Source organism: Brienomyrus brachyistius, chromosome 14, assembly GCF_023856365.1.
Source record: "Brienomyrus brachyistius isolate T26 chromosome 14, BBRACH_0.4, whole genome shotgun sequence".
NCBI lineage: Eukaryota > Metazoa > Chordata > Actinopteri > Osteoglossiformes > Mormyridae > Brienomyrus > Brienomyrus brachyistius.
In genome coordinates, this window is record NC_064546.1 from 20,941,425 (window position 1) to 20,963,841 (window position 22,417).

Consider the following 22,417-nt stretch of genomic DNA (forward strand, 5'->3'; position numbering starts at 1 on the left):
GGCAGAGAAATAGTCCATGACATAGGTGAAAACCATCTGTTATTTTCCAGCAATGACGGGATATGCACTGATTCTGTTTTGCTGCATTATGCCCACATTGATGAAGGACTAGATGTTTGTCACAAATTCCAGTGTGATCAGACTGTGAGAAATAATAGCAGATGAGGAAATAATTCGCTACCACAATAGAAATACCAGTGTGTGGCTCTGTGAGCTAAGCCTCTCTACCTATGATCAAAAGATCACTGGTCTGGCCTCGGTATGTCTACAGGTCTTTGAACAAGGCCCTTAACTCCCTGCCCATGGTAGACAGCTTACACTCACCTACAGAGAGCAAGTTGGGGAAGGAAAAGAGAAAAATTTCCCATGAAAAATATCTATCGTAAAATATATTTAAGATTACAGTAACCATATATCTGCCAATCCATTTCCCATAACTTCATATCCATCTCTCTGAATTACAAAGAAACATGAAAATGCCAACAATTTTCTTCACTGTGGTAACTGGTGGTGTTTTAATCAATCAATAAATCAATCATTCAATCAATCAAAAATACTTTATTAATCTCTTAGGAAATTATGCGTTTACAGTTGCTCCAGGACAATAAGAAAAAAAATCTCAATGTAAACTTAAAAGTGCAATTTAACTATCATTTCTTTTATTAGATGAACCAAACATCTTTTTTTCATATAGAGAATCTCAGAGTATACTGTAGCACGCATTGAGAATAAGAATTAATTTGCTGAAGTCTCTATTCAGGTGTATGGAGTAAACTAAACTCCATTACAGGAATTCTGAAACCATGGGTTTCACAGCAAACAAAATATTACAGTCAATATGTTAAGAACTACATTTGATGATATTTAAGAAACAATGACTTTTATTTAGTGACAAAGGGGGGAGGGTACATGGTCACTAACATAATGGCAGTAAGTTGCTGTGACGCAAAGTAAGACTAAGGAAAGTACCTGTAGTAGGCGTAACAAAACTGCATCACTCCAGAATAACACAGACAGGGACATTCCAAGAATCCATGAGGCAATGCTGTAATACGTATGTGCATGTGAATATGTGTTTTGCCACCAGGTAAAAATGCCTAGAGCAGGAACTGAGTAAGAGTTGAAGTACTGGACAGAATGGCAGTAAGGTACTGCACAATGATAATTCAACCATATAAAAAAACAAGGAAGTGTTACCATTTACAAAAACAGAACAACATGCTTACTGTTATTAGTTCCTCATTCCAGAGCAAGCAGATCTTGCTTATTGTATTACTAAAGGGGGGTGGGTATTACTCCTGTTGTTTCTTATATGGATGATTTAGTGTTGCTACGATAAAACACATTTATGATGAATGTAGGTGCAGCTGCAACTTGACACGGATGTCGGAAAAACAAGACGAAATCGACTGGCTTTCACAGGCTAAAACAGTATTGAAATTAAACAGCTGTTTGAAAAGTCTTTTTTAATCATTAAGAAATATGCAGTAATCTTTAAAACCAACTAAATCAAGAGATGGCAACATGATACATGGAAATCAATTTCAAGTCATTTTGCAGCATTTTTCAGTATTTCAGTAAAAGCTCACTCTTGTTCAGTTGGGGAACAGAAAATGTTAGCATGAATTTAGCTGCTACTGGAGTACTAAAGAAATTGTAACTCGTAAAACCACACAGCTAGATGCAGATTTAGTGGGAACTGATAAAATAATACAAATAAGCCCCAGTTTGCCCATTTAGGATTTCCATCCAACCAATTTTTTAACCACTCTTGCAGAACATGGCCAAGGCACAACATTTTTAGGATAAGCTTTTTACCAAAATTAAGATTACAACCCCATGCATGCAATTGTACTGCCTACTGTTTTACTCAAGCAAATCAGGTTAAACACCATGCTAAAGTAAACAAGTGGCTCCCTTGTGGGATTTGAATTAGCTAGCTTTTGGTCACTGGTGCAGTTTTTTTTTACCTCTATGCTACTGTACCTATTAACCATCGTGTATCTCCACAGAACTTCATATTTTTCAGCTTATTGCCAGATCTCTTCTTTTATCTGGTACTCAGCTTGGTTCAGAAGAATATAGCCGTGTTATTTTGGTTGCACAATCAAAGTTTACCATTGCTATATTTTTTTCTTGGCAGGAATCTAGCCCTGTGAGGCTGCGAGACAGGCCTCCACGGCCTCCCTGATCACAGGATGAGCATCTAGCCTGGATTTGGCTTCAGAGACGGAGCAGTGCCGGATCAGTATCACCAGTGCTGTCGGGAGAACCTACAAAACAGTAATTGAGGTCAGCTATCCATCATTCACAATCCTGCAGGATCAACTGAACTTTGTTTAACTTTTCAGTGTTTTTAACACAAAAAAATAGATTTCTGGAATCTTACTTGGTTGGTTTTACATAAATATCACAAACAACACACAGCAGTTGAATTTTATCTCTCATCTGCACCTGTCACACTAGGTACAAAGAGACATAAATCACGAGGCACTTAAGGCTGGTTTATTCACATATTCTGCTGAAATGCAAATTAGTTGATATATTTACAAAAGCATGTGTTTCAGTATTGCATACAACGAGCTTATTCTTTACCCTTGTCCTTGTGCTAGCTGCTATGGTGTGCTCTATGACGTCCGCATCAGCCATTGCGTCTGTTAGCTCCTCCACATCATAGATGGCTTGGAGAAGAGCTTTGAAGCTCTCCGAGTGTGAGCACCGAGTAAACTTCTGCCGATGAAACAAAATAAGCACGTCAGAGAAGGGGCTGCCACCGAAGAAGGTAACAGAAGACTGAAATGAATAAGATACACACAAATAAGACTTTCCATTCAAGTGCAAGACCTGAGCATTGTGATAAGAATCAGTGTAGTTGTGTAAAAATACTGTTTTAATTCACCACATACAGCACCAGTCAAAAGTTTGGACATGCCAATCCGCCTGGAGGAGTTTGACCAGTGACGGAATGCTCAGCATATACAGGTGTGTGGGAACTCTTTCAGGACAGCTGGGAGAGCATCCCAGGAGGCTATCTAGGCCATCTAAAACTGGCGTGGCAGAGAACGCAGGGTCAGCCAGTCCCTGGAGCAACTGGGGTTAAGGGCCTTACTCAAGGGCTCATGGTGGATCACTCTGCCGACCTCGGGATTTGAACCAATAACCTTCCGAGTCCCAACCCACAGAGCTGCCCCCCAAACATTTTTTTTTTAATGCTTTTTTGGTCAGAATTCCAGACACTTTATTTTATCATTTTGATGTATTTATAATTATTCTAAAATGTAGACAAGAGTAGAGATAAATCTTTCTATGGATAGGTGTTTTCAGACTTTTGACTGGTACCATTTGTGTCAAGGAATGTTTTTGGTGGTTACTTTTTTCTACACATTACCTGTAATATATTCACAGCTCTTTTAAAAAGCTTGGTATTAGTGACTTTTAAATCCAACATGTAGTTGCAGTAAATTTTTCCCTTTAAGATGTGACCCCCTGTGCTGATGGCATTCAGAATCCATTTGGTAGACAGTTCCTGCTGTAGAAGAGGGTAAAAATGTGTTACATAGCATCTTCACAGCTATGTTATTTTACAGTATTAAGAGGAATGCACGTTTAACTTGTGATTGGTGGAATGAGGAAAAAAACATCTTAAATCAGGAATCTGAGGATTACCTAGTCAGGAAAAATTGGATATACATTGCATTATAATATGGGGAGTGTGACATACAATCACGTATGTATCATTCATCCCTAATTTTATTTTTGTCTTTGCCTTTATGATCTTATTAATAGCTATTTTTAATAAAAAAATAATAGTCATACTGTTGTGACTTCAGTATTCTTTTCTTGCATGCGATTTACAGAAGAAAAGGCATGTCTGTGACGAAGGGGACGTACGTTTACATTTATCTACTTAACATGTGCTTTTGTCCACAGTGATGTACACACACAATGACACAATACGAGCAATTCAGAGTCATAAAAAATCCCCTAACAGCAGGAAACCAGATCAGCTTTCAGACCGGCCATCGGCATTGTTTCGGCCGTACACGAGACAGTGAAGGGGTGGAGCCTTTTTATTATATTTAATTTTATTTACTTTTCCTCATTTTTGTTTTTTCTTCATGGTATTTCTAAGTGTTACAGTGCGGTGCAGCACTTTGTGACCTCTTGTCTACGAAAAGTGGCTTACAAATACATTTTACTTCCTTCCTTATTGTCTGCTTCTTTGGTGAGCAGACATTACAACAGACTAGGGTAGTAGAATATAATAAAATAAAGGTCACACTGTACTTCTTTTTATGAAGAAAAAAAAAAAGAATTTTGACACGGAAGTTTCTGACCTCCTCAATAAAATGCTAGATAATTCATAAAATCGATCAAGTTAGATCAAAAGCTCAGTGTAAAAAAAAACAATCACTCCATTACGCTCAATAGCTGGTTAGCTATTAGAAACAATGACATCAGCCAAACAGTTCTTGATTGTTCTTGATCAATCTATCACAGTACCATAAAGTTATGGGCTGGCTCAATGCATAATAAATTGGTTTGATGCATTTAAACACTTTGTTTTTGGCAGAATGATCATTAATGGAAAGGTTAACTACTTGTCCCATTTTGCACTTGGACAACATGATATTTTGTAGCCCTCCCCAGATGTTCGATTAAAGTCTTCTGGATATTCCTTTGATACAAGTGATCATGCATGGGAAGCACGTCAAAAACATGTAATCCAATCTATCATCTGTAACTTGCATGACATTATTGTAAAAATGGGGCAGAATTAGCCCTTAAAAGGTAATGAATCGAATGCTGGAAAAAAATGTGAAATCCCTGCAATCTTCTTAGAGAAAGCCTAGATCCCCCTAAATTTCATGTACATAGTTCCGAAACAAAAAATTAAGACTTTATCTCCTACAGAAATATAATTAAGCTACTGAAGAAGTATTACCTTGATATGGTAACCTTCACTCTCAAGAGGCACAGCAGGCCAGGCAATACTCAGTACTGATGAAAACATCTTTTGAAGATCAATCTAAAATGAAAAAGACGTTGCATTTTTCCAGCAGCATTTTCAGGCACCATCTTCCTCTTACTTATTGTTCATCATATTATTTACAGAAATGAAAATGCACCAACCGGAAGACTGAATTCTGGGTAAGCATGGCAAACAGCATGCAGGTTTGAGGTTTTTAGTTTTGTCTGATTAGCCAGTGTTTCAATGTCATGAAGGTCATCTGAAGAAATGAAATTACAATTTCAATAATACATGCATATTAACGTAAAATAAACCTAACATATGAATGATATTACAATATTTTGCCTCTATCAAACAAATGATTAAATACAAAAGCTGACTTACTGTCAAGTGCAAACAAAAAGATTATGATGTCCGATTTGCTCACATGTGGCAAAACGTCGTTTACAAAATCCACGTGGCCAATGCGGAATGCTGGGCCCTAATGATTATGAATATTTCACAAAGCCATCATAAAACAGAAATGCATACATAAGCTCACTGGAAAGGTATGAGTAAAACATTTTACCACTGAGGATAAGTCCCCTTCATTGTTTTTCAGTTCATCATAACCCTTCGAGATGAATCCACGAACATCTTCAATGTCTGACAATATTATAGAAAATGAAATGAATAATTGTACTACTAATGATTATTATATGTATTATATATTATTATTATTGTTATATATATTAATAATATATCATCATAATATATATTAATAATATATCATCATAATATATATATATATATATATATATATATATATATATTATATATATATATATATTGTTACTACTACTATTATTATCATTATTATTACAACATCAGCAAATCAAATCATCAGTGTTATTGATAGTAAAAAAATTTAATAAATACAGTAATAATGGAAGACAATATAATTAACCTATCGTCATTTTAGTCTTTTAATTGATTTAGCAATTTGCCAAATCTTCATTAATGTTACATAACATTTTACAGAATGGTAAAAACCACGAAACAGTACCTGCACCGAATGTTGGAATACATTCACTTGCGTCGATAACACCCATTACACCAAGAGAACTCCATCCTATATAATAGACGTGTCCGCTTTGCTGCAAGCTGTCGAAAAATGACACTGTGAATTATGCAGTACGTATTACAATGCGCTGAGAGAAGAAACACAATATCTACACGACATTTTTTTTTTACTAATTTCAGTGTTCCTGTTATAGCCTTAGAAAAACAGCGACCTTAAAGATCACAACACCATACCTTTCACCAACTTGTTGAACCAGGAATGCAATCTTGTCACTCTGAGAGTATGTTACTGTATGCACTTCTTTATAAATTTCCATCCGTTTCAGGATATGTCTGTTAAGTAGTGAAATTATGGATATATAATACTGTTCTTAATAACTCAGGAAAACTGAAAGCAGAGTCTCAGAAAAATATGACCCATTTATTATATATTAAACAGAGATATTTAGTATTTTTAATGATGGGGCCCCTTGTTGCAGTTATCTGCACAATAGAAACGTAAACTGTATCATGAAAATCAGAAAAAGACCCCAGCTATTCCTTAATGTGGTCCACTGAAACATCTCGGTACAATCTTGATATGCAAAATGACGAGAGGTGCCTGTGGCATTTAAAATTACGTTAAATGTTATATGGGCAGGAAAAAATGCAGAAAATCCTGTCATGCTTCAGACGGACAGACCAATCTAGTACGTGCGAAGCTAGAAACACATCTAGGGAAATTTTGAACAGTATATACACCTGATCAGCCATAATATTAAAACCACTGACAGGGAAAGTCAAAAACACTGATTATCATGTTACAATGGCACCTATGAAGAGGTCTGTTAAATATTAGGCAAGCGAACAATCAGCTCACACGCTCATGTGTTGGAAACAGGAAAAATGGGCAAGTTAAGGATCTGAGTGACTTTGACAAGGGCCAAATTGTGATAGCGAGATGACTGGGTCAAAGCATCTCCAAAATAGCAGGTTTTGTGGGGTGTTCCCAGTATGCAGTGGTCAGTACCTACAAAAAGGGGTTCAAGGAAGACCAACCAATGAACCGGGGATGGGGTCATGGGCGCCCCAGGCTCTCTGGTGCACATAGGGAGGGAAGGCTAGCCAGTCTGCCAGACCCACACAATAGTTGGCAGGTTGTTTTAATGTTACAGTAAGGCTGATCAAGGTAGTGTCCTAGGAACATTTCTCAGAATTCAACAAAAACTCACTGAACTGTAATGTTCTTGCTGCTGAAAAAAGCTTCATGTCCAGCCAAGAAAATAGTCTCCAGTATTATTTTTGTTGCACTTCCACCTTTTAACCTTGAAGATCCACTAATGGCTTCAGGCTACAGGGAAACCAGATTTGTGAATATTTATGAACATGAAGAATAATTTACACACATTTAGTTTTCACAATTTCAAAATGCAGTGGAACGTCCCCAACTATACATTTCATAGCCTCTCTTTCACATGCTCACATTACTCTATACACACACCACACCACAGGTAACACTGGCACCATCCTGAAAAAACTACAAATAGATGAAATTTTAATGTGAATTATAAGACAATGCCGACAGCGAACACACAGACATACCCCAAGGACAGGGTTAATGATGAAGGCCTCATTGGATTTCTGCAGCTCCTCCATCCTTTCCAAGACTCGCCTGAAAGTCAAAGGCCAACCACAAATTGGCTCATTCCTGTAAGGAAATGAACTTTGAGTAATCATGGAGTTCTTCTGGTAATTTGGTAGCTTTTTAAATGACTACTTTTGAAAAAAAATACTGCACAAATACTAAAGCTATACACAATGGCAATGTAGTGCCTTATTAATTGAGTAGCATACTGCTTGCGTTGAATTTTGCATTAATTCATAATACATCTCTGTCCTTCTCATACACACAACAGATACTTACATTGACTGGGTTTTGTCATACAGACACTAGTTTTAAGCAAACAATAATTATACAAAGACTTATCACAATATTCTCAACCTGTTTTTTTTCCCCTTACAAAAATACTGCGGATGCCTTACCTGGCCATTTTCACAGGATTAAATCCCATCACCACAGGGGTGAAGACATTCAGGTTATGCATACAGAAATCTATCTGTCCAGCAACAAACGGAGCCTTCACAGTGTGAGAGAAAAAGACACTTGTCATACTATTACAATGATGTATGACTGTTTTGATCAAGTAAAATCCATAAAAGGCAATATTCATATAAGCGAATATTCATTACAACAACTTACAACAAGCACCAAAACATATAAAAAACGAATTCCTTGTACGTTGAAAACTTAAAACAATAAAAAGGGACCCGCAATATATTATTTAACAGTTGGTAATGGTAATTGGGAAATTGTGTAATAGGTGTTAAATTGACAATTAGCTAACTCACACTGAGAATGAGGATGCGAGAATTAACAAAGTTTACATGTAAGAGGGGGGCGGCATGGTGGTGCAGTGGTTAGCACTGTCGCCTCACACCTCTGGGACCGGGGTTCGAGTCTCCGCCTGGGTCACATGTGTGCGGAGTTTGCATGTTCTCCCGTGTCGTCGTGGGGTTTCCTCCAGGTACTCCGGTTTCCCCCCACAGTCCAAAAACATGCTGAGGCTAATTGGAGTTGCTAAATTGCCCGTAGGTGTGCATGTGTGAGTGAATGGTGTGTGAGTGTGCCCTGCGATGGGCTGGCCCCCCATCCTGGGTTGTTCCCTGCCTCGTGCCCATTGATTCCGGGATAGGCTCCGGACCCCCCGCGACCCAATAGGATAAGCGGTTTGGAAAATGGATGGATGGATGGATGGATACATGTAAGAGTTTAGTGTCACTACTATTTGTTATGTTACAAGAAAGTAAGTTTATTTGATTCCTACCGAGAGACCACAGGATATTCCAATAAAAAGCACACGTTTCTTTCCCTCACATGCCTAGAACAGAAGAGACTAATTAAACTCAATCACAATACAATAATACAAATTACACAAAGCCTTCAGTCCTTATTCGTGTTTAATGTGCATACCATTCTCAGCATTTCCACCCCTCTCTGGGGACTGTCCTCAGTAGATTCCTGGGATATCAGTAGGGCCCTTGAAGGATCATTTATCTCATTTATAAAATCAGAAATTGTTAAAGCTTATCAGAGTCCTTTGATAGCAACTTCAGTGAACAATACTCACTTGTCTCCACCAGCTATGATGTAAGAATAAATCTGATCATGCTGCAATTCCTTTAGTAATCCATTGAAGGACGTCTGAATGTGGGAATCAAATAGGCTAATATAAAAATGTAAACACCAATGTGTTTGTGCTACAGCAGAAATTTAATTTTTTAACGCAAATACTAATGCTGATGATTTTGATTTTCTTAAGCTTATTTCAAAACTTTTAAGACAACATCAGTAATTTCCCAGTTTAATACATTCAGCTAAAATGAACAAATAATCGTTACCGCCAGCAGACAAGCAAGACGACCAGAAGTCCCACAACCACTCATAACAATGAGGCTTTCTTCTGGGTCCTGGTAATATGAAGTCCTCATTAAAAAAACAACAATAAATCAATGTCTGACTGTTTCACTTGGTTAGGCATTTCTTTTCTGCTTTGTTCGAGGGCCTATATAAAATGATTTTCTCCCCTGACCTGGAACCATTTTACTGGAATTATCTGTTGAATAAACCGTATGTTAGGACACATGAACCTGTCTCGTGAACAAGATCTAAATAATTAATGAGCTAATTTAGTTTGTCCCAAAATGACCTACAACTCAAATTAATAGCATGTGACAGCAAGTGGTGTGTAATAACTTTATTACCTTCAACATTTCTTCAACCTTCTTTGCCAGATGAATCATTTTCTGAATGACTGACTCACTGGATAGGGTCTGTTTGCAAAAACAAATAAACAATAATACTGACAGCAGAACCTGTGGCTTGTACTACGAAGCGGGGTTACTGACTCATCGGGGTAACTTGTCGGATTTAAGGTAGTCTGGGCAAAATGTAGATGAACGAATATGAAGTTCATTTAAACTGTGGTACCTTAAATACAACAAGTTACCTCAATAAGCCAGTAACCCCGCTTCGTAATACAGACCACTGGCCAATGGGCACAAGGCAAACAAACATGCCAAACAATATGTTCATTCCTTACAGCCACACTAACGGCAATTCAATGTGGCCATTTCAAACAGACTACACAGAGTTTTTCATTGTGTAATAGGGGGCAATGCGGTCCAATCAGCTACTTCTGATTCATTTAAGCAGTACCTTGCTGTTAAATTAAACAAAGATGAATAAAACCTCACCTGGTAGCTTTCATGTGCATCCCATTCTTTTTTAAATATTTCTGCATCGCAATTTTTTAGCAAGTGTACAATGTGCTTTGCATCTGCTTTATCAATATCTCTGGTCAGAGGGTTTGATTTTTCCGTAACGGGCAGGGAAGGTTCATACCCAGCGGTCTGAAATGACATTCATTGGCAATGCATCATTGTTGTAATGGATGACTGTGTAACTAACTCAATGTATTTCCCTTGCGAGGAAAAAAAAACCCTGTGCAAGTTAATGAAACAGCAGGATGCAATGGATTAAAATTAATTAAAAACTACACTGAAAACAAATTGTGGGTAGTGGTGGCTTAATGGTTGAGGACGTGCACTAGCTTGTAATTGAAAGACTGCAGGTTCGAATCCCCGACCAGCAAGACATCACCCCTGGCTGATGAATTAGCTGACCCCTGCTATGTCACATATGGGTTAAATGCAGAGGACACATTTTGTTGTTGTGTGGTGTGTCAACAATGACAATTAATCACTAAACAACAACATGTGAAACACAGCAGCAAATTGTTCATTATTTTACTTACAATCCAGGTTTCCATCTGCTCAGATTGTTCCTTCTGCCGTTCCTGAGTGACAATCACTTATTCATGAAATCACTGTAATACATAAGCCTGTGTTTACAAATTACACACACCGTCACTTACACTGAACAGAACTTCTCAGGTCAGTTAACGTGCACTTCAGTAATTAAACAATACTGGAATACTCAGCAAAAAAGCCAAAGTCCACAGAGTGTACTTTGACTTATTTTAATCGTTAACATAACTACATCCACAAACTCACTCTTCTGATGCCGCAGGACATATACACAAGTACAATTATCACCAGGACACCTTCTATTTAAACTGCGGAAGAAAAACTACATCGCCGAAGGAGCTTAATATTTTCATCTCCTTCCGGGCTCTGCAAAGTTCAAATACTGATCAGCTAGTTGACATATATAAAGTGTGTGCCGCTTTCCTTTATTTGATATAAAGCCATTCTGAGCGTATGCTCATAAAGTGTCTTCACAACCCTGCCCTGCAATTGGGTTTGTAAAGAAACCAATACTTATGCTTTGAAAAGCGTACATTAGCTACATAGACTCACACTATAAAAGTTACACAAAATTACATTAGATTAAATTATTAATAACAGATAAATGATGAGCTAAAAGACTACAAATACCAAGAGATATTTAAAAACATATAACGTCACAATAACAGACCGGAAGTTGATCGCAAAGTGCGGAAGTTTCTAAATAACGGAAGATACTTGATAAAAATAAGGAACGTATACATTGGAAGTTAATTAAGTCATTTGCATCATTAAGACATAAGAAAAGCATTTCAGCCTCCTGCTAAAACAGGAATAAAGTGGCCAGGAAGCATGCCGTTTGCCTAAAATAAAGACATGTTCGCCAAAAGGCCAAGTGTAAAGACAGCGGCTAGCTAGCTATCCGGCTAGCTAGTCAGCTAGGAAGCAAACGGAAAACCGGCTTTGCCCATGGCATAACTGGTTTGCTAGTTCTTTAAAAATATATGTATATATGGCTTGCTAAGTAGGTAGGTACATGCCGATAGCTATTTTTGTCTGTCAGCTAATGATCGATGTCACGGCTGCCAAAATAGATGCTATGATTTTTTTCCCATGGACTCTTTGCTAGTTAAGTCAGTCAGAGGTTACTCAGCTAGCTAACGTTACATGGTTGCAAGATAGCAAAACAAGAACGACTCTTAAGCTTAAAAAGCTGCTGCTTTGTAGCTGTATTTACCTCGTAGATAACCTGTAATGCTTTCTGTCATTTTATGTAACTGTTTACTTGATAGCTTGATAGATGAACGAGGTAGACTGATTTCCAGTGTGGAACTGGCCCGAAGAGTAGGTTAGATGTTTCTGATTGTGTTATCTTCTGTATGTCGGAGGAAAAAGGAAGATACGGTGGCCATTTAAAAGGATGAGGCGATAGTTTTCTTAAGTCTTTCAAAGGAGACTGCGAGAGAAAAGCCCACCGGAGAAGGGGAAAATGCCCAGAAGAAAACAATCGAATCCACAGCCTGTAAAATGTAAGTCCGGTACTTTCAGCTTCGTCCGCCTGTGCAAACTGAAAGCAGGTCTATCAGTGTTATTTGCAGCCTTGTCACGGCTATGAAGGGTTTGCTTATGTTTTTCATGACATCGAAAACGAATTTCATCGTGGAGGTCGTGATAATTCTAGGTGATTCTAGATGGTAGGGCTTCGTAAGTAATAAAGTGAAATTGTTTTAAAATGGTTTCGAGTTTTAGAAAGTGTGAGATCCAAATGGTTATGTGAGAATGTAACGAAAATCTTAATTTGAGCCTGTAATATTTCTGATTTTTTTTAAATGGTTCCTCCAAGTGAGCCATTTCTTTTTGCCATATTCTGTTATATTATGTAAACTTATATTATCTCATGAGTTTTCAGTCTAAATGTAATCCTAGGCTGAAGAGAAATCCTGTGAACATTCCCCCCTTCCTTCCTTCCTTCCTTCCTTCCTTCCTTTTCCTCTTTGCCACCATCCTTCCTCCCTGTCTTTCAATTAAACTCCTCCCTGCCCCCCTAGCAACAGCTGCCAGGGACTTTGACGTTACCCATGACCCCCCACTCCCCCATCTTGCTTATGTCCCTTGGCCAGCCCCTTCTTTCTCCTTTGTTCATGTGCTCAAAATCCATTCTCTTTAATCATTTACCAAATTGGTTCTAGATAGTTCATGTGGTTCATGCAACTTGTACAGTGGATTTGACCAGTTCTAATTAAAATGAATTAGCGGCAGAACTAATTAACTAATTTGTCACATGCCTTTTCTAAGGGTACAACAGCTGTGCCCCTCTTGGAACTTAAGCCAGTCAACCTTTAGGTTACATGGTGCTCCCAATAGTGAATTATTGAATGCCATGGCAGTCACTGAATGCTATGAGATATGAGTCACTCAGACTCACAAATTATTGGGTGAATGGACTGCTAGTTTAATTATTTGGGAGTGGCTGTCTTTATGAAAACGCTAGTTCCTGGAGTGTCAATTTTGGCTTTTTCTCATTACGGTATGCATTATAAAAATTGCCTGATGATTATAGTTAGCAATTAGTCTCATTTTGTTTATATATATATATATATATATTTATTTCTTATTTGCTTATCCAGTATGCATGGTGGTGGTGTCTGAAATATCTTGAGTATGCTTCTTGTGCCAGGCGTGCAACAAAAGCCGTTTACTTGAACGTTACATAATCCGGGGGCAGAATGAAAGAGCTACCATGTACTGCATTTTCTCCGGGGCTTGAGGTTTCCTGATGCTACCACAATTGCCGCAACTGACTACATCCGTTCACATGACCTGGGCTGAGATCTTCTGTCAGGCAGATTATAAATATCCAGAATAAACAGACCCGCTTTGAAATAGAATTGTACAACATGTGTTGATGTAAATGTAGTAATTGCTTCTGATTCTTTTAGGGCCCACAGTTTGATTTGTGTTGAATTTAAATTATTTTGGAAGTAAGAAAAGGAAGAAGGTAAACTGTGTTAGTCCCACAGCTGTGTGCCCAGCTGTTTTTGTAAAGCTTGCCTCATATGTCTGGACCAAGTTCATATTCTGGAAACTGTCAAATTTCTTTAGTATTTGTCTAGTCTCTAGTTAGTCTTAAACTTATTTAGTGCTATTTGAGCGGTTTGCTTTAAACTTATTAGATATTTATTATGAAACAGTACATGTTGCAAAAATGCACTGAAAAAAATTATACCGCAGCACTTTCAGTAAGGGCGAAAACACGTACGTGAGTTTGCGACAGATGTCAGCATGTGCATTATGGGTGATGTGAGGGAGACGTACTTCTTAATATCAGTCCCGAAGAGTTGAATAATAAAGGGTCCGCTCCCTCCCCTTATGTTGCAGTGGATTCTGAAGATGGCGTCACTGTGGATAACCCCGGAAGCCTTGTTTTGGAGAGTGACTTCCTCCTTGGGCAAGGTTTGGAGTTTGGAGACAATGACTACAAGATTATAGGTTTTGAGAAAGGTGAGTGTTTCTCATGCTGCGATGAACATGGGCCATGTGCCCTGTTGTGTGTCTTAATACCCAGATCTTCAAAAAATTCTAAAGCAAGTGTGAATTGTGTAAACCGTATATCCATCATCCATTGTCTAACCGCTTTTCCAGTACCACAATGTTTCCCAATCTGGTCCTCAGGGATCTGCAGACAGTCCACATTTTTGCAAAATCATGGACTTGTCTGGCCGTTGAGCTTAGAAGAAACAAAAATGTGAACTGTCTCGCAGGAGACTAGGAGGGAGCAACAGACGGTTCATGTTTTCGCTGCCTCCCAGCTTTCAACCAGACAATCCACTTTTTTTGCAAAAACGTGGACTGTCTGCGGCTCTGTGAGTAATAGACTGGGAAACACTGCCTTGTAAAAATCAGGGTAAGAGAGAGCTGGATCTTTGCCAGGTTTGACATTTCCCCCTTATAGCAGGATTTGCAAACTGGGGCTCTTGGGTCAGTAGGTTCACCCGTCATGTTTGGTTTCACACCAGAATAACACCATATCGTTACCACTGCCCTACTTATCAGCCATTGGTGGCAAATTACAGTTTCCTTCTTCCATCTATGTAGCTTCTCCACACAAGAGATACGTGGAATGAGCGTGACTGTATCTACCCACATAGCTCGATTCTGCATGTCCACTGTATAACGTAACTTCCTAGTGTTTTTCGATGTGTGTGGAGGCGTACAGCATATTTTCATCAAATATTGAAATTTGCACAAACAATAGAATTGTAACCGTTTTTCAGTCTTGGTATCGCAACATGATATTAATACCCAACAACATAAATGTTGTGTTCAATAAAAAGGCAAATTTTGGTGTGTTGATTAACATGATCCCAGTAGGATGTACTTAGCAAAACACATATTGTTTCTTGTGTAGACTCTGTGGCTGCCGAGATCGGGATCCCGGTGTATTCCCTGAGTGATGAGGACTGTTCCAGCTACAACCGGCTCAGCATGGAGAGCGATGCGGAGGATCCTCGCGACACGGAGAGCGAGCGGGAGGAAGGAGGTGGGGACCCATCCTTTCCATCATACCTCTCCTGCAGGCATTGCGGCGAGCTGCTAGCCGACCCCCTGGCTGCAGGGCTGGGTCTGTCAGGTCCCTGCTGCCTACGGTGTGGCGATGGGGGCAAGGTGGTGGATGGTAACAGTCCCAGACAGGATACATGCTCAGTGGGTGACATGCAGGACGGCGAGCAGGAGCGCAGGCTGAATGGCGGCGACACAGGTGTTGGAGGTGGCCCCCCGAAGGTGCACTCCTGCGAGCTCTGCAGCTTCACCTCGCGCTACTCCAACCACCTGAAGAGGCACATGAAGACCCACAACGGCGAGAAGCCGTACCAGTGTCCGCACTGCACCTATGCTTCTGCCCAGCTGGTCAACCTGCAGCGGCACGTCCGCACGCACACCGGCGAGAAGCCCTACAAATGCGAGCACTGCGTCTTTGCCTGCAACTCCCTGGGCAACCTGAAGAGGCACCAGCGCATGCACACGCAGGACAAGTCCAACAAGTGCGGCCATTGTGACTATAAAGCCAGCAACAGCCTCAGCCTCAAACGTCACGTGATGGGTCATAAGGCGGAGGTTTCCAGTCACACAGCTGAAGGTAACCAGCTGTTTTTAAGACATTTTACACATTTTGTTTACAGTATGGTCTTCACAGGGTACACAGATTATATTTGGGTTATGTAATCTGAGGGTCTGCATTGTCAAGGTTTTGTGATGAGCAGTATAATGTTTGCTAATATTGGTAATGACTAACTCTTGCTGATGATAAAGTTAATTTTTAGTGGGGATGCCGATCCCCTTCATTATCATAAGGAGTAGATCCGTTTATTTTAAACTGGTAAGCACAGCTTCCCTTTTACAAGCATGCTTACTTAGTTTCACATCTGCATTTAATCTGAAATTACTCCTGCAGCAGTGTGGAGTAGAGTTGTTACAGACCATTGAAAGCAAAGTGGTTGTTATTAGAAATCAATGGAAAAACTGCCTTTAAAAACACATTGGGTGCAGCTACCAATTGCTGTCTGTCACTTTGCATGTGTGTGTGGCAAATGTAACTGAAACAACTTCAATGTCCTGAAATTACTCCTGAAACTTTCCTTGCCCGATGAAGAATAATTTATCTGCAGCCACTTGAAGGAATCATAACTGGAGTTGGTGAGTCAACATTGGTTTCCATTTTCTTTTCCCGATTTTGGACAGATATGGCGGTGTCGGACTTGACGCTGCACGGGAGCGGTGATGCAGATTTCCTCCAGGGCTACGAGAACCTGAAAGCTGACCGGCAGACAGGCAGCCCGTTGGACAGCGAGGGCGCTGGCGAGGAGTCGGACACCCTCCCCGAACTGCTGTTCCCATTTACCTGCCGCCTCTGCGGCCTGGTCCTGGACGACGAGGACGGGGCCTCAGGCCGGGTGTGCAGCAAGTGCGCCCTAGAGATGCTGTCCAAGGAGCCGCCCGACAGCCCCGGCGAGAAGGCTGACAAGGCATTCTCATGCGCCTCCTGCCCCTTCATCACTCAGTACCCCAACCACCTGGCGCGGCACATGAAGACGCACAGCGGCGAAAAGCCCTACAAGTGCCCTGAGTGCGACTATGCCTCGGCACACTTCGACAACCTCAAACGGCACCACCGCGTGCACACGGGCGAGAAGCCCTACAAGTGCCACCTCTGTGACTACGCCTGCGGCAACCTGGCCAACCTCAAGCGTCACGAGCGCATCCACTCGGGCGCCAAGCCTTTCAAGTGCGCAGTGTGCAGCTACAGCTGCAACCAGAGCATGAACCTCAAGCGGCACATGCTGAGGCACACGGGCGAGAAGCCCTTCAAGTGCCAGCAGTGCACCTACACCACCGGCCACTGGGACAACTATAAACGGCACCAGAAGAAGCACGGCCACTCGGCCGACGGCTGGATTAAGGTGCGGCTGCCGGGCAATGAGGAGGATGAGGAGACGACGTAGGGCGGCCGTGGGGGAGCGAGAAGCGCACTCCTCCCCGCCGCGTCAGTGCTACCAGCATTTCGTTTTCTCGTTTACTTTATTTGTCGTCGTTGCAGTATAGTTCGGATTTCCAGTGGCTGCTATGTGGAAATTATGCACACAGATTGACAATGATCAGATCGTTTTGTTGCCTTTTGGGATGTTGGGAGGGGTGGGCTGGGCGGGGGGGTTATCGGGAGGGTAGGGGCTGTTTTATTTTATTTTTTTTCCTGGTGCCACTACAAAATGCTGCACTGATTCAGGGGTTACTGAAGCTCCCTCCTGCATCTATACAGAAGGGTGTTGGAGGGGGGCCTGCGGAACTGGCTGTATGTCTGTGTGTGTCTGTGTGTGCGTATGCCTGTGTAGGTGTGTGTGTGTGCAGGAGCACGTATGAATTAACGATCATGCTTTTTCGAATGGTGTGCATTACTTACTGTGAAATGGTCCTTTTCTCCTTGAACAAAAAAAGGAAGTCAAAATAAATATGGGTGTGTCAAAATGATAGATTTTTTTCGCCCAAAACTTGTATGTCTGTGTAAAAACGTTTTCCCCTCCTTCTTGAAGGGTGATTTTTGGCCATCTTGCGTCAGTTCTCTGAACACTTTATTTTGTCCAGTCTATAGACTGAAGCACAAAGACATGATGATATGCGAAGCACTGTGAACTGTATATTCAAGTGAAAAGTGCCCTTAATTGTGTGATTTTTTTAATATATATATATATATATTGCATCTATGAAGAGGTGTTACTGTGTGCTCTGAATGTATAATTTTTATGTTTAATTTATCTGGCAGGAAAATGGACACTGCACATCCTTAAATGCTTTGACTTCTTTGGGGGTAGGCATTGGAGTGATTTAAGGTAATAACAAAGCTTGTGAACTTTGAAGTGTTTGTGTTATGACTGGACACCTTCAGTAATGCCTGGTTATCAGGTTCCTGCTAGTCAAGCTGACGTGCGAATTCTAGGTGGTTTAAAAAGCACCGTCGGGCGTTTCGCATCAGAACATGCAAGAGAAGACATTCAAGGAATTGCGAGCTGCAGCTGTAGCCTGTTCGATTTGCTCTGAGGACACACGTCACATGGCGAAATTTGAGGACCGCGGAAAATAGTACCGTGATTAATCGCGTGCCAGTCACCATCCAGTAATTCATGTTGAAATGAGAGCAAAATAACCTGATCTGTTAACGCTGAATATTAAAAAGCCATAATTGCTTTTTCTTTTGTTTTGCACAACTTTCACAAAGGGACCACATGCAACTGTTTGGCCAGTTAAAGCTCTTTCATTAGGCCTTGGTAATTAATTATGAATTAATGTTCACAGCGAGATAATAGAGCCATACTGTGATTTTAATTTAAGACGTTTTGCTCTACTGATCTTAATAACAAGCCAACAATCATATCTGTGCAGCTTATTAGCCATCAGATATGGTGTATTAAGCTTCTGTTGTGTGCTAGCCAGTTTGGCAAATTCCTTTGGTGTGGCCTTTTGCATTGGCAATATTCCTAAAATGAAGGGGATCTTCCGATGCTTAGTGATTATGAATATGGTTTGAGTTTTTAAACTTACATTGTTGCACAGGTAAATAAAAGGGTGATTTCACTGAAGACTTCTCCATCCACGATCGAATGATTTGGGGCCTGTCTTGGGAGAGAATTGTGGGAAAAGCAGTAGGGGGGAGGGGGCCTAGCGCAGGCCTCATACAAATTGCAAAGCAACAATTGCTTCACCTGGAATTCTGTCCTTGGAATTGTGAAGGAGAAGAAAGCAATAGGAGAACATACAAAGCACAACCACATCCTTACTTCACCTCACAAGTGTTCATGACTGACGCCAGTAACTCTGAGTAATCAGGTTTTAAAGGAGTCACTAGTCTTGCTGTGTTAGGCTGCCTGAATCACTAGAGGGCAGTGGAAATACCCTCTGACTTCAGTTAATAGAAAACGGGTGATTCCAGTCTTGTGCAATTATCAATGTTTACTTTTTTGTAATTTACACTTTATATCAAATGGATTAGTGGTAAGAAAAGATAATGCAAAAGTGAGGCCATCTTGTAGAATTCACTTTATTTAAAAGTATGAGAAAAATTAATTGTGAAAAAAAAAGTCAAAAGCGGCAATCAGCAAGGCCACACAGTAGTTAAAGCTTTCAGGTTTTTCCACAGACTATTGCCATTTTTTGGTGTTGAAAGCCCCATTCAGAATCATTTACCTGCTCGTTTGTGGTTGCAGTCTTGCTGAAATGTCAGAACCTGCCTTGTTAGAAGACGTCACGCCGCAGTAGCTGGTTGAAGGGGACCAAACCTCACAGAAACGCCCGACTTGGTTCCGTTTTACCAGCCAGAGCAAGACGTGCTGCTTCCGAAACTTTGATAATAGAAGCCTTTGGTTCAGACTTTAATGCATTAATATTACTGCACCGATCTGAAATCACTAGAACTCATTTCCCATCATTTCGACTGCCTACTCTATGTCTTATCATCTACATTCCTTTACCCAGAATTCCTGAACAAATAATTCAAAGCTGCCAGCTTGTGATTGGTTTGAATTTTGACAGGTGGACACTGGCAAAGTCACTTCCTTATACAACCTGCAAGCCCGCATTCCATAAAAGGGCTTTGATCAGGGTTCACTTTACAAATCTCATCAAACATTAGAACAGCATATTTGACATGTTTCCAACAATCAGCCTAGTTCCATAATACACTTCATTTTCTCTGGGCTCTTCCGGGACAGTACAATTAATGACAGGAATTACCAACAATTCTGCATCATTAATATCACTTAAAATTTTCCCATCTTAATTACTGATTCCTTCCATCCATTTTCCAAACCGCTTATCCTACTGGGTCGCGGGGGGTCCGGAGCCTATCCCGGAAGCAATGGGCACGAGGCAGGGATCAACCCAGGATGGGGGGCCAGCCCATCGCAGGGCACACTCACACACCATTCACACACACATGCACACCTATGGGCAATTTAGCAACTCCAATTAGCCTCAGCATGTTTTTGGAATGTGGGGGGAAACCGGAGTACCCGGAGGAAATCCCACGACGACATGGGGAGAACATGCAAACTCCGCACACATGTGACCCAGGCGGAGACTCGAACCTGGGTCCCAGAGGTGTGAGGCAACAGTGCTAACCACTGCACCACCATGCCGCCCCTTAATTACTGATTATTCACTTCAATTTATTTTTATATAGTGCCTTTCACAAAGCACTTTACATGGATGTGATGTGATACTTCATTAGAGAGATACAGAATAGGAAAAAGGAAGGAAAAAAATTTAATAAAACCAGAAGACAACAGAGGAGAGGTACCAAAAACTCCCAAGTAAGGAGAAAATGTACCTCTGGTGGTCCAAGGTCAACTGGCTGCCCAACCTCCCTGGGCATAACATCACTGAAAACAGAAACGTGTGGACATGCTTGCTAAAAGGTAGGTATAAGCTGTGATTAAGAATGAAGTCCATCAATGAGTCCATTATCCATGTTGGCCTTTATCAGTTACGTTAGGTGTCATTTCAATGTGGAGTCAATGCTGAGGTCATATATATTGCGTTACGACTTCCCTGAAGGAGAAATCCCCCTGAAACCACACACTTCCTTACATTCCATATTTGATTTGTATATATGGGGACATAAAGAAGTGTGTCATCTTAGAGGGTAACAACTGGACACAATGTCCTATTTCAATGCCACGTAATCCCAAGAGATTCGTATGACATTATCAGAGCAGGTCATATCAGTGAAATAAAATCCGTAATGTCAACACTTGGTGGCAACTACCATAGTTATCTGGTCACAGTTTGATGTAATTTTTATATCTATTATTGCTTTAAAGTCCAAGTTTATGTGTTTGATTGAGTATATAAAAAGAGCATGTTCTATATAGTTAAAACAATATACTACATCTTGCTTCCAACATAAATTGATGAACATTGCACACTCAATCCCATGAACCTTACTGATGCCAAAGATTGCCCTCATACGTTTAATGTCAGGAAATGTCTTTCTTATTGTTCTGCGCTGTGGCAGTATAATGGACAAGAGATGGAAGGCAGATTGGCATTTTCTGAGATTAAGGCAAACCTCTCTCCTTCAGCTTCCTGCAAACCTGTCACTTCGCGGTACTATGTCTGCTGGATGACCCCAGTTGGCCTCCCAACCTTTAAAGGCTGGGAATCTTAAATATCCATTTGAGGGATGATTCTGCTGTAGATAGATAATAAAATGTGATTTTTGCACAAGAAGATTTGCTTTTGGCACCGTATTAACATCACAACAGTACAATATCAGTGCAAAGAACTTCTGGCAATACAAACACAACACAATTTATTTGATATTTATATATAAAGAAAGAAGTATTGCTCAATATTTAAATACCGTCAAGTTTCCTGGTGAATAAGAATTCTATTGACATTCATTAAAACAGACTATAGTCGCAGGCAGCTGATTTCTAAATAAATGGTACAATAAATTATTATATTTAAATAAACATGCGCAATAATGAATACATTGACAGGATTTTAATTAAACATTTTGGTGTTATCAAGGGTTATATTCAGCTAATTTCATTGCTGCACTGTAAAAACAATCTCACCTGCTCGAGTACTGACATTCCTATAATAACAGAAAAGTTTCAGAAAGGCAGTGATGGTCTCACCGAGGCGATGCCCTTTTCTGGATTTGCTGGGTTTTAAGAGAGCACTTCAGGAATTGCCTACTGGCCTGGTTTATGCTGCCTCTTCTCTCCCTCCTTGCTCTCCTTCTCCAGAGTGGCTGCTCCCGTCAGTGTAACTGCTCCTGGACGGTATCCAGGCCAGGCCTCACACTCTGGCCTTATCTATCCCCCAGGCCGCCTCCTCCACGACGGCTGCCCACCTGTTGGTGTCGCTTAGAAGCCCCAGGCCTCTCCTACACCTCCTGTCCTGCCAAATCAGTCTGGTGACAGGGAGAGTCAGCCTCTGAAATCACACCTCTCAGCTGTTCTCACTATATAAGACTGGGGGCAT

The 22,417-nt window shown here is 40.6% G+C and overlaps 2 protein-coding genes across 9 annotated transcripts; one reads left to right on the forward strand and one right to left on the reverse strand.

Moving 5' to 3' along the window:
* Positions 1-538: 538 nt before the first annotated feature.
* On the reverse strand, positions 539-12,256 carry LOC125707725 (glucokinase regulatory protein-like). Of its 8 annotated transcripts, none has more exons than XM_048975018.1 (20): positions 12,117-12,256; positions 10,888-10,959; positions 10,328-10,483; positions 9,836-9,904; positions 9,473-9,541; positions 9,202-9,275; positions 9,045-9,111; positions 8,899-8,952; positions 8,057-8,151; positions 7,616-7,721; positions 7,246-7,364; positions 6,269-6,367; positions 6,018-6,115; positions 5,541-5,617; positions 5,357-5,453; positions 5,134-5,231; positions 4,946-5,029; positions 3,389-3,526; positions 2,596-2,730; positions 539-2,273 (listed from the first exon to the last, which is right to left on the reverse strand). In XM_048975018.1, the coding sequence occupies exons 2-20, from the start codon at positions 10,900-10,902 to the stop codon at positions 2,148-2,150; spliced, it is 1,776 nt and encodes a 591-aa protein (XP_048830975.1). In that variant the 5' UTR covers positions 10,903-10,959; positions 12,117-12,256; the 3' UTR covers positions 539-2,147. The 8 variants fall into 8 exon arrangements, with proteins under 8 accessions (XP_048830975.1, XP_048830972.1, XP_048830974.1 ...); XM_048975015.1 differs by having other exon boundaries at positions 3,389-3,529; XM_048975017.1 differs by having other exon boundaries at positions 3,389-3,529; positions 10,888-10,974; positions 12,117-12,251.
* An 18-nt stretch (positions 12,257-12,274) lies between these two features.
* LOC125707728 (zinc finger protein 513) lies at positions 12,275-19,008 on the forward strand. The gene is made up of 4 exons (XM_048975024.1): positions 12,275-12,408; positions 14,258-14,380; positions 15,288-16,016; positions 16,619-19,008. Exons 1-4 carry the CDS (start codon positions 12,369-12,371, stop codon positions 17,377-17,379), a joined length of 1,653 nt encoding a protein of 550 aa, XP_048830981.1. The 5' UTR covers positions 12,275-12,368; the 3' UTR covers positions 17,380-19,008.
* Positions 19,009-22,417: the final 3,409 nt, after the last annotated feature.

Bases quoted from the DNA above. Each gene is read 5' to 3' on its own strand.
- LOC125707725 (XM_048975015.1), bottom strand. The intron at 5,454-5,540 runs GTAAAATGTTTT...CATAATCATTAG, and splicing joins AAGGGGACTTATCCTCAGTG to GGCCCAGCATTCCGCATTGG. The intron at 5,232-5,356 runs GTAAGTCAGCTT...TCATTTCTTCAG, and splicing joins CTTTTTGTTTGCACTTGACA to ATGACCTTCATGACATTGAA.
- LOC125707728 (XM_048975024.1), top strand. From the start codon at position 12,369: ATGCCCAGAAGAAAACAATCGAATCCACAGCCTGTAAAAT. The intron at 12,409-14,257 runs GTAAGTCCGGTA...CTTATGTTGCAG, and splicing joins GAATCCACAGCCTGTAAAAT to TGGATTCTGAAGATGGCGTC. The intron at 14,381-15,287 runs GTGAGTGTTTCT...TTTCTTGTGTAG, and splicing joins GATTATAGGTTTTGAGAAAG to ACTCTGTGGCTGCCGAGATC.